The 11,822-nt window shown below is 42.2% G+C and overlaps 2 protein-coding genes across 3 annotated transcripts in view; both read left to right on the forward strand.

The window, feature by feature from the left end:
* Positions 1-1,167: 1,167 nt before the first annotated feature.
* exosc2 (exosome component 2) lies at positions 1,168-4,781 on the forward strand. Its single transcript, XM_031860228.1, has 9 exons — positions 1,168-1,492; positions 1,777-1,878; positions 1,978-2,023; positions 2,123-2,212; positions 2,369-2,434; positions 2,530-2,598; positions 3,237-3,413; positions 3,673-3,801; positions 4,049-4,781. The coding sequence occupies exons 1-9, from the start codon at positions 1,371-1,373 to the stop codon at positions 4,127-4,129; spliced, it is 882 nt and encodes a 293-aa protein (XP_031716088.1). The 5' UTR covers positions 1,168-1,370; the 3' UTR covers positions 4,130-4,781.
* Positions 4,782-6,323: 1,542 nt separating this feature from the next.
* Positions 6,324-11,822, forward strand: part of abl1 (c-abl oncogene 1, non-receptor tyrosine kinase) — a 25,852-nt gene continuing 20,353 nt past the window's right edge. For both annotated transcript variants that reach the window (XM_031860020.1, XM_031860021.1), the window contains exon 1: positions 6,324-6,648. In XM_031860020.1, the coding sequence (XP_031715880.1) occupies positions 6,522-6,648 (127 nt within the window). In that variant the 5' untranslated portion in view covers positions 6,324-6,521. The remainder of the gene's footprint in view (positions 6,649-11,822) is intronic.

Below are 11,822 nucleotides of genomic sequence, written 5' to 3' on the forward strand. Positions count from 1 at the left end.
GCCCTCTAGTGGTTAAATCGTGTAATGTTTACGATTCATTAAATGATGTAACACTGATGTAACACTGCTCCGGTCTGTCTTTGTTCATCCTGCATCGCTCTGCATTCTGTTCTTTAATGTAACGTTACTGGAGCGACGGAGCCTCTCCCAGGTGTTAGCAGACTGTTGTGCTAGCAAGCAGGCTCGATCGCGAGCTGTACCCAGCATGCAGTTCGGCGGTGAAATTTTATAAATGTACAATTATTAGTGTTACAAATTGTTTATGTGTCACAGACTGTTGTGTGCTGTTGTGTTTTTCTCTGTTAAAGAGCATTAGTTGTGGGTTGTTAATTGTTCCCTCTCAATACATATAAGACAACTAGCGCTGACCTGGCCTGGTCAAAACCTGGGCTGTTGAAAGCAGACAGCAGTTGTTTTGGCTATGCACCGGTATAATGGTGTGTGAAAAATTCATATCATACGGGAAATTAAAACCGGTATACTGCCCAGCTCTAGTCTTTATTATAGTTTGGACAATTTTGTACCAATATTTGACGGGCCGGATTAAAAAGCCCAACGGCCGTAGTTTGCCCATGCCTGGGCTAGCGGCTAGCTGAGTGTCTTTTTCTGCTTATTGTAGCTGAAACTGACTGACGCATTACCGCCACCAGGTGGTGGGAAGCTATATTGTAACTGATCGTCTCATGGAGAACTAATATCTCTGGTGTCTTCAATTGATAACCTATGCGGTCCCGCGGTCCCGCGGCCCTCGCGGCCCACAGGTGCAAAACTGAAAGTTTTTTGCGGCCCTCTAGGTGGCGTTCGCGGCCCCATGGTTAAGAATCACTCTTCTAGTCGAATAGCTGAAATGAGAAAAGCAAGTTGGCTAAAAATCAGGACATGGAGCAGATATAAATAGGTAATTGCTGTATAAACTAGTCAGATAATGATGCAGTATATTAAAGGATTGTCTGAACACAGTCAGGAGATGATGTTCAACCATGCTCTCATCCACTTTATGAAATAAAAGGGGTTAGATGCCCTGAAAGATGTATTAATAACGGAATAATAATATGATACTACATATTTCTGACCAGCAGGTGGCGATAATACGTATTAAACGTTGTTAGAGGACAAGAAGAAGAACGAAGAAGAAGAACGGAAAAATAAGTTTAACAAGCTAGCTGACTGATGAATGCTACATATATACACTCATTTCCTTTTCTTCAATGTTACTGGACTCATTAAGCGGGTTTCAAACATCTAGTAACAATAGTTAGAAAAACATTCAGCCCCATACTTCGATAAGTAGGTGGCGGTATAATACGTAGAGTTGTTTGCTAGCTGGTAGGGAGAGAAGAAGAAGAAGAAGAAGAAGCAAAAGAAGAAGCATGGCTGCTGACATGAGATTACCAACTATTCAGAAACCAGTGTCGTTATCGGTTTCTGCTTTTGACCGAAAAGATCTGGTCGTCCCCGGTGATGTTATCACTTCAGACACCGGCTTCATGAGGTAGGCGTTTGGTGGAGCTGTTTACTAATTTATGAGAGATCCACACGTTATGTCTGGTGTAAGTTACCATCAACAGTGATAAAGTGTAAATCCTCCCACCTTTTAAAGCTCACATACAATAAATAATGCGAGTTAAAATGTGATAAGGACTGAACAAGAACAAAATAATAAGTTAAATCATTTAAAATGGTGTCCGTGATGTCTGTGCTTGGTGGTGGTCACCCAGCGTTTGCTTTGGTACATTCCTGTTTCGCTCATCATTGGTACTCACCATTTATCCTCAGGGGTCATGGTACCTATGTTGATGATGACAAGCTGACGGCTTCAGTGGCTGGAGAGGTGCAGAGAGTAAACAAGCTGATCTGTGTCAGACCACTTAAGACCAGGTAAGGGATTTAAATTCAAGCTGAAATAACCCATGCATGTTTTATGTACTTATGATACGTTGTGTAAATATAATTTTGTGTTGTGTTATTGATTTGCAGGTTCAACGGTGAGGTTGGAGATGTGGTGGTTGGCAGAGTCACAGAGGTAAAGCACTGCCGCCACATCTCTTCATCACATTTTTAAATGTATCTTAAGCTGTTGACATTTTTATCAACATGGGTGGTTTCTTTGTGATATGTACAGGTACAACAGAAAAGGTGGAAGGTGGAGACCAACTCCCGGCTGGACTCCGTCCTCTTGTTGTCTTCTGTCAATCTGCCTGGAGGAGAGCTGGTGAGATGCTAGAAAACGTGATTCACTGGAAGAAGTGTTCAATGTGCCAAGCTGTTAGCTGAGCTAGCATTATCCTAAAGGATAAGGAAATGGGTTTGGGCAGGGAAGATTTTTAAGTTTTATTTATTGCTTAAAATCTTTGATTTTCTCTTTTAGAGGAGACGATCAGCAGAAGATGAGCTCACCATGAGAGAATACCTTCAGGAGGGCGATCTCATCAGTGTAACTCAGTTTTTAAAATAATCTTTCCTTGACTTCTCCATGTCATTATTTTCCCTCATTATGTTGATGTTGTTGCTCTTTTCCTGTGCTTTTAGGCAGAGGTGCAGTCTGTCTTCTCAGATGGAGCCCTATCCATGCACACCCGTAGTTTAAAGTATGGAAAAGTAAGTTCAGCGAGTTTACACAATGACAAGTGCAGAATACAACTGTGATGATACCCCCAAATAGTGGTTCAGTTTTCTCTATGATTCACTGTTTGTGGCTCAATCGAACATATCAGAATGTAAACATAGGGACAGGATACACTTGTGGCTGGACAGTGATGTTACAGATGTGGCTTGCACACTTTGGAATTGTAACAATGTCTGTGTACAGCCCATTTTCAACAATGTCACTAGTCTAGCGGCTAATACATCAATGAGTACAAACTAATATAAAAAAAACATTAAACAACACATTACTATAAACAGGAAATGATTCACTCAGTGGTTAGTGTCCCACTTATTTGGAGATGTTTAGATATGTTGCATCAGTGCAAGATGGGTAACTACTTAGTTATCTTCTGCTTTTCATTGCTGTACTCTTGTAAGATGCAATAATGAAAGTTAAGAAGCAGAACAAATGCATATGCAAATAAATATAGGGAATAATAAAAAATAGAAATTGTGCATTTAACGCAAGGCTTAAAGCAGTGTAATTAATTATTCTGACACATTATATCACAGACTAAAATTAGCTGATAATACTTTGTCTTCTTACCTAATTTGACCAAATATCCTGTTTCTATTTCTCTGACCATCAGCTGGGTCAAGGAGTGCTGGTACAGCTTTCTCCTTCTCTGATCAAGAGGCAGAAAACCCATTTCCACAACCTGCCATGTGGTGCATCCATCATCCTCGGGAATAACGGCTTTGTGTGGTTGTATCCCACACCTGAACAACAGGAGGAGGAGGCTGGGGGCTTCTATACCAGCCTGGAGGTGGGAACAGAACACTTATCTCATAGGTTCACAAGACAATGTGTTGATGAATACACACCTGGATTTAAATTAAGAAGTTAACAGCTAACCTGGTCTTGTCTAGATACCCTTACAGTACAATAAGTGAATAATCTGCATAGAGGAGACTCGTTTTAAAAATGTATTTGAATCTACTGCATCCAAATTGTATTCCCATGTATAAATGTAACTTATTTGTTTGTGTATATTGTTTATGTATATCTTGTCTTTGCCCCTCCAGCCTATTGGTCTGTCAGATCGAGAGGTGATTTCGCGGTTGAGAAACTGCCTTCTGGCTTTGGCTGCACACAAGGTCCTTTTGTATGACACCAGTGTTCTCTATTGCTATGAATCTTCAGTTCAACATCAGGTAGGAAGCAATCATTTTTCTATGTAAAGCAATGTCAATGAAAAGTAGACTTTTTCTGTGATGTAGCCTATTGTGCCATCTGGTGGCCATATTGGAAACCTACTGGAATGCAACAATTGATTGCAGTTCTCAGCTTTGACTGCTGTTCTAAAAGTGTGGAGCAGACACGGCTGATTTCTCTGCTCTTTTGGGCTTCAATTTTCAGCGTAACTGATGTATGATTCTTTGCTTTATGCTCTCTGGGCAGGTCAAGGACATCTTGAAACCAGAAGTGATGGAGGAGATCGTAATGTTGACGCAACAGAAGCTGTTGGATCAGGAAGGTTAAAGAGCACAAAGCTTTGACCCGATCAAGCAGCTACTGACCACCTACTCGAGGACCGATTGTCCTTTTTTTTTTTTCAGAGAACCATTGTTATTGTGACAGTCCTGTTGTACAGTTGAACAGCTCCAAGTGTATTTTATGTAACCAAACAGAAGATTATTGCTTGACTGCTGAGAGAAATGGAAGATATTTCTCTTAATTCTGCAGCATTCAGAAATCACTAGAGTAGCTGTTCTTTTGTCTTACAGAGGATTAGTGGAACACTTTTGATAATGTGTGGTGTTATACAAAAAACTGTTGTATGCAATACATTTTCTATAAATTCCAGTGCTTCTCAGTGTGGTGTGTTTTGTTGAATGATGAAGAAACAAAGGAAACAATGTCTGTAAACTTAAATCTTAAGGTTTTTTAGTTAATGCATGTATGTAATCTTTTCCTCGTAACAATATAAATCACAGTACATCTTTACTTTTTTGTTAATTAAGACTGTTGGCACTGATTTGTTGCTATCAAATGGTGGATGAACTGGGCTAGTGAAAGTGGTGAGGCCAATCATAGCACAACAGACTTATCACAGGATTTATATTTTAATTATATTGGTTTGTTATCAGTGTACAAAGCTCAGGAAAATAACTCTCAAGGTACTTTACGGAGTCATCCTCACATAGGATGTCCATCACATTTAGTAGGGCTTTTTAACACCATGGGTGTGATTAAAATGAGGCTTATGCAAACACTATCATGTTGTAACCTACATACCTCCTAAGCCAGCATATTTAATCAAAAGTGTTAGAAAAGGGTGGTTTTGTTTTGTTTTTCTTCAACTTATTTCTGAGCAGAATAAAACCTTCGCTCTGCTCCACGGTACTAGCCCACGCACGCACGCGACGTCACGCGTCGCCCCACCCACATATTTCTGTAAACCACCTTGCGTATGGAAGTATGGCGGCACCAGCGACACAACTGCTCCACGGCCGAAGTTTATTGCTCCGGTTTGCACGTGAGAGCGATGAGTAAGTACGCCAACCGAGGGGACGGCAACGAAGAGCTCGGCGAGTGGAAACGGTGGGAAGGACTTCCGGAAAGAGTCGTCGGTCTCTGGCCGGAGGAGTCTCCTCGATCTCCCGTCACCGTCTTGATTGAAGTGCTTTCAGTCCGGGTACCACAGGGGGAGAAACTCCACAAGACGGGAAGAGTGGACACGGAAGTTTGAAACAAACCGAATACTAATTTAATAACACTTGTGCTGTCCGGACATGTGTTTTTGAGACTTTTCAGTGCACTTGTCCGACGGTTATAAGCAACGTGTTAGCAGCGACCCATGCGAGAACCAACTGTTGAGTGCTCGATGTGCATTTAATGGTCTGGCGCTGCACACCACCACCAGCTAGCGTCAGTTAGCCTCCATGGCTACCTTCAACATTAGCTTGTGGTCGCCAGATAACCAACAATATAAATGTTTCTGTGTAAGTTTCCACTCCATACTCCATGTCTGACTACGGTGCAAGTTTTTGGGATATGTGTTACAAGTCTGTCATTGTCACTTTAATGCTTATTGCTGATGATTTGTTGCTTTTGACATTGCTCTTGTGAAAGCAGAAAGTTGCACAGAGACACTAGGTTTAAGTATAACAGCAGTTATTGCACTGCTGCAGTTCAGTGATGATTTTGCATTTTCTTGATGTTTTCATGTTTGATTTTTGTATCCAACACCTTGTTGTTGTTGTTGTTGTTGTTGCCTGTAGACACTATGTTCCCTGCTAGTCATGTGTGCAGTGTACTGATGTTTAACAGTGTTAGCTTGTCATTTAAAGAGCGAAAATGAGTGGGCGAACATCCCAGTTATAACAGAAGGAAATAGGGGTTTATGATGTAGGCGTAATGTTACTGACAACATAGTTGAAGGACAGTTAGAAACCAAACAAGTTCACTCACACTTATTTGAGAATTTTCCCTGCATTAGTTGTAAAGTTTAATCAACCCTAGCATGCACTTTATTACACTGTTGGGAGTGTGTTTGCAGTGTACATTTAAGCCAGTGTCATTTATACAATTTGTGTTTTAATGCAGTTTTCATATTGAAAACTCTTAATGAAATCATCAATGATTCTTGATCATTATTTTCCCCCCCTTCTCTAGATCACTTTGAAATGCCCTTCTTTGAGGTCTGAAGCACTCAGGATCCATTAATGCCCGATAAACTGAGACGTACTGGAGTAAACCGGATCTGCACAGCTGACCCGCAGCACCCATACTCCAGGAGAGGACAGACGGAGCCAGGAGAAGGGGTCCCTGTCTTCTCCCGATCCCGTCCCCGCCTGCTGACCAGCTTTTGGACGGTGAGCGACTTGGTCCAGTTTGGAGAGTCCCGGCTGCGGCCTGGCACCCTGCCCTTATGGGGCAGCAGCCGGGGAAGTTCGTAGGGGACCAGAGGAGACCTAGTCTGCCGGCCTTCATCAAGGGGGGATGGAGAGAGTCGTCACGCCATGGGACCCAGCCCTGTAACGTTTTTGCTGTGCACGGTAAGAACAAACACTTCTGTTAAGACCCTTGTAAGGTCAGTTGTCAAATTTCGTCATATGCCCCAACAGACCAAGGATCAAATACTTACACACCTTTCTGTCTTGTGCTTCCTTTAGTCTGTTTGCAACATTACTTTTCAACAAAGTCAATTACACAATAAAAACAAGTAGACTGGTTTGACCATCGTACCTTTTATTCACTGCAAGAAACCAACATGCAGAAGATGTTGCATGTAATTAGAAATCGCAGGACTGTACAGATGTACAGCATCATAGAGACTGTGGCTTGCACACCTGAATAAAAGACTGTAATAATACATTTTAAGTGTTTATAATCAAAATCACCACACATCAATATTACAAGTATCTTACAAAGCCACTCTTTGCCATCCATTTTGACACTGGGTGACCCTAGAGATGGTATTTTTAATGAATTGTTTTTGATTTGTTCATTGTTTGGTCTTTGTTGTTGTCTCGATTGTCTGACACTTGTCCAATTGAGTGTGATTTTATTTTTTTTTGTTTTATATGTAAGAAATACAAAAAATGTTCACATTACCTTGAATAAATGCGAGCTGAGACATATTTTTGTCAATATGAAATTTAAGACGTGATGAAATAACAAGCAGATTGTGGGGTTTTGAGATATTCCTTAAGGATATAAAGGGATAGTTTCTCATACAGTGGTTTGAGTTACGCACTGGTATTGATGCACGTATATTAGGTTAGTCTATTGATCCTGTGGTCGGAGATTTCACAGCCATCTGTTTGTTACGAAGAAATGAACAAGGGTCCAGCATTGTTTTGTATTTCTGACATTTGATTATACTGTTAAACAAAGGAGTTTCATAATAGAGAGAGGTCTTAAGAGATTGAAACATTGTAAATTAATGTTACATTATGGTAATGCACTTCCAGCTGTAAGCATAGGGCACACAGTAAAAGATGAGCCGGCCCCCGTCCTTAGCCCTGCTCTTATTAAGCTTGCATTGAAGGAGGAACCGATGAAGAAGTCTGAAACCAGAAAGAACACTTCCCCATCTATGGTGTAAAGGAGGCTTTGTGATGTGGCAGAGCTCAGCAGTGCCTCCTCCTGTGTGTACACAGGGTGGTATGTAGTGTGCACTACAAAGCGATATTGTGTCTGTGGCAGCAAACAGCTGTGTTCAAAATGCAAGGCAAGTTTAGATGGCCGCCGGATAAAAGGATACCTGGAATTGCTCGTGAATGATATCGGACACGGCCAGAGTAGCCACAGATCCACCTGAAACATGGCTGCTGCCTGAGTGAGCTCATCACGCCCACGCTGTCCTCCTCAAGGAGTGTCTTTTGCCTCTGGAAGGTTAGCATGCTGCTGGCACCGAGCCTCACCATGCTCTGCAAGGCACTGACCCAATATCCTCCATGTTCCACTTAGATGGATGTCTTACCGGGGGATGGTTTTCCCTTGAGTTGTGTATCTGTTAATCCATGTTCATATAAAGCAATGTGTCTGTTCTTTCTAACGCCCAATCAAATGACAACATTTAAAGCAAGCATGCCAGAAAGCAGACTTTAGTAGCTTCAATCATAACACAATGAAACCGGTGGTTACATCGCCAGTTACTTCACTTCTTGTTTTCATCGTCAATGGTTTGATATTTACTAGTTTGGGCTCATGAAAGTGCCTTCGTGGTGGTTTTTACCTTAATTTATTGCCCGGAATAGCCGCACACAATACAACCAAGGTAGAGGAACTTGATGCTTGCAACTACTTTCCACTGACTCATAAGTCTTGCATAACGCAGAGGGGGACAGGACAGGAAGGGTCAGGAAAACAGATGAAAGCATTTGCCGGTAAATGGATCGGATTTGGCAAAGGGTCAGTGACACGGGACGTACTTGTTTTCCCCTTTCCTGCTGCGATGAGCAGGTTACACTATGAGAGGGGGATGTGAGTCATAGAGCAAGGAGGGCAATATCAACAGCATGATTCTACATCTTATGTGTTTTTTTTTTGAGCCCCCGCTAGTTAACACGAGGCTTAGCCAGCGCCATGCTGCTTCTCAGCGGGCGGGTTCAGACCTCGGCATGCAGCTGCCTGTGAGAGAGAGAGAGAGAGACGGAGGCAGCGGAGGGCAAGCGAGGACCTGTCTCTGCTCTTGGCATCTCTGTGTACTGTACACCGAGGTATGATCTCACCGGCTCGCTGGCTCAGCTCATAATGAGCGAGCAGGGTAGTACATTTCTGGGACCATAACTCGCACACTGTATTTCCAGATAAGTTAGTATCTCACTAACTATGGAACGAGATCAATCGCGGACTAGATTACAAGCTGCGGTAGGTTACCAGGCCTGTTTAAGAAACAGGTCTGAGCACAACAGAAGAGTGTACTTGATCCCTTCTTTCTCCTCTAATTTGGTCCTGTGTGTTATGTTCACTTGTAGATACAAAAACACACCCAGGATTGACGATATGCGTGTTCAGCTGTGGTGATTGCTGATATTCAGCCACTCCTATTTATAAAGATTGACATCAATTTTACCGTTTAGTAGCCATCCATTATATCTATGCTTTATACTGCAGCTTTCCTCTTCCAAACCACTGCCATTTTCAGTTAAAAGTAATTTAACTGAAATATAATAATTGCAGCATTGTGTAACCATGATTACTACCAGGATAAACGTTGCTTTAGTCAGAGGTTGCTGTGGTTATTACACTCGGTAAGGTGACGTTTGGATGCGCCTCCCTCCTTCCTCCCTTCATTTTAGTATGCAGGAAGTGGAATTGCTGGGTAAAAGTATGCAACAAAGGAACGATGCATTGCATTTGTGTCCCTGCCCTGAAGAAGGCTGACTGAGGAAAGAGGAAAGCAGATTTGGGACCTGGAGGGTTCAAAGGAAAGTGAATCGTAATATGTCTGATTTTGAGTTATCCTAGTCGTTACTGTTCCTACATTTGATGGGTTGAAGGACATTTGCCCCCTGGTGGTCGCTTTTATTTATGGGGTTAATGTGTTTTATTAGGGTGACTATTGTCACCTAGATGCCATATCCATTCAAAAATAATATTATTACTGTTGATGCATCTTATTAAAAAACCTATCCTCGATATTTTACCTGTTATACAGGAAGGCACACATTCAAAATGTGTCATTAAATCATTCAAATATAAACTGTTAGATCCAATACAGATTTAAAAGCCACCAAGAGTCCATGTCCTGATGTCCCGTGTGTGCATTGGGGCTCAGCTAGAGAAAGACACTGATGTGCATGTGTGATTGTGTGATTGTCAGTCATGGTGGTAGACGAGTGTAATTATTTTTGGACTCATTTGCTCGTGAGCATCTTTCAATGGAATTAATTGGCTGCCATGTTTGAGTTCATGAGTGGTTAGGTGCAAAGAGTCATAGGCTCTGATCCTGGTTGCACGTTTATATGTCACAGGTATTTGAAACGTTTGGAAATTGGACATGCAAGGAGTCCATTAATTCAACTATTTCGCCTTTCAGGAAATGTAGTTTCAGTTCTTCAACTTCTAATGCAAACAATGCGAGGAGGTTCTGAACTCTGAATGCATCACATCAATACAGGTATGCAAGAGAGTTTGTCGTCCTCTGTTTATTCATTTTGTTGATGAAACTGTGCCTTTTGTTTGAAGCTTAAACAATAGGCTGTAAATCCCCTAAAACTACTGGACTACTGGAAAACAACAACAGCTGGAAACAGCGTCAGGGTTTTTACAAACAGCGGTTTTGGCGTGTGATTGAGCCACTGATTGCCCTCGTTGTCTCAAATCTTTACTACAGCCAGCTTTAATTTGTAGACGACAAGAAGAGCACAGTGCCAACCTATGGTCATCAGCCAGATGAGTTGGGTTACAGAAAATGTCGGCATGTTGCTTCTCGCTTGGACCGCTTTCAGTACGGACACAACAAGACCTATCTTACTCATAAGCTGCACCCCTCAATTTCCCCCTGTGTGACGCCTGGAGGCTAGACTGGCAGAGCTTCAAGTATGTTCAAGGCACATTATAATGTGGGGATGAAGGAAGACGACACCCCCCTTGTTCATTGTCTCTATTTGCTCATTTCTATTCAGGGTCATCGGGTGCTGGAGCAGTATGTACAGGGCAGAAAACAGGAAAACAGCACACCAGTTCACAGTCCATGAGCAACTAAATAAGAAGCCTTTTGACTTGCAAGTTTCTTAATCCATTTCACTATGTAGAGGCTTCAGTTTCTAAGTGATGGTGGACAATAGAGATGCACTGATACGGATATCGGACTGATACGGATATCGGTCTGATACCGATTCTCTGCAACAATGGGGCAATCTGGTATCGGATAATTCAGGACATTTATATCTATGTATTTATTTATTAGTTACATATTTGACAAAGTTAGGAAAGCAGTGTTTAAGTCGAGCCTGATGTTGCCTTACACATAAAAGAATGATCCCAGCAACTTCCACACAGTGACACACACTGCTTATCAATTAAACACTGATTGGTGCATCCTTAGTGTTTAATGTACTTTAAGAGTTGTATTTTGGGACAATGTTAGGCAGTCAAACCCCTCATCTCATGTAGCCTTTTAGTGACGTGTGTGTGTGTGTGTGTGTGTGTGTGTGTGTGTGTGTGTGTGTGTGTGTGTGTGTGTGTGTGTCCTGCAGCAGCTGCGTGCAGCGTTTGTGCAGTAAGTGAATCCATTTCAGTTTTAGTCTGTCTGGCTCTTTCTTGGCTGGAACTCGAGGAATCTATGCAGTCTATACACTAAATCTCCTCCCATGATCCCTGTGGATTCTGAAGACGGCAGGAAGGGTTTCGTGTGTGTGTGTCCATGCATACACACACACCTACATACCCATGCAGCAGGCGCCTCATAGTAATGCTCATTCAGGCCAGCTGTTAGGTCCCTGGTGGCTTGTCCTTAGCCGTGGCTGGCCATGTCTCCAGACAAATGGACACACACACACACACACACACACACACGCTCACACAGACCCTGTGTGACTCTCAAGTGACAAGACTTCTGCCTTATCTAATCTGTTTACTTTTTAACCTTGATAGTGGTTTGATGGTGTTTTGTGATGGCATTCTGACAAGTTTGCCTGCACAATTTGGTGTTAATGTCTGGATGTGTTAGAAAGTGTGTGTGTGTGTGTGTGTGTGTGTGTGTGTGTGTGTGTGTGTG

Source organism: Anarrhichthys ocellatus, unplaced genomic scaffold (genome assembly GCF_004355925.1).
Source record: "Anarrhichthys ocellatus isolate YVR2014 unplaced genomic scaffold, GSC_Weel_1.0 scaffold23, whole genome shotgun sequence".
Lineage (NCBI taxonomy): Eukaryota > Metazoa > Chordata > Actinopteri > Perciformes > Anarhichadidae > Anarrhichthys > Anarrhichthys ocellatus.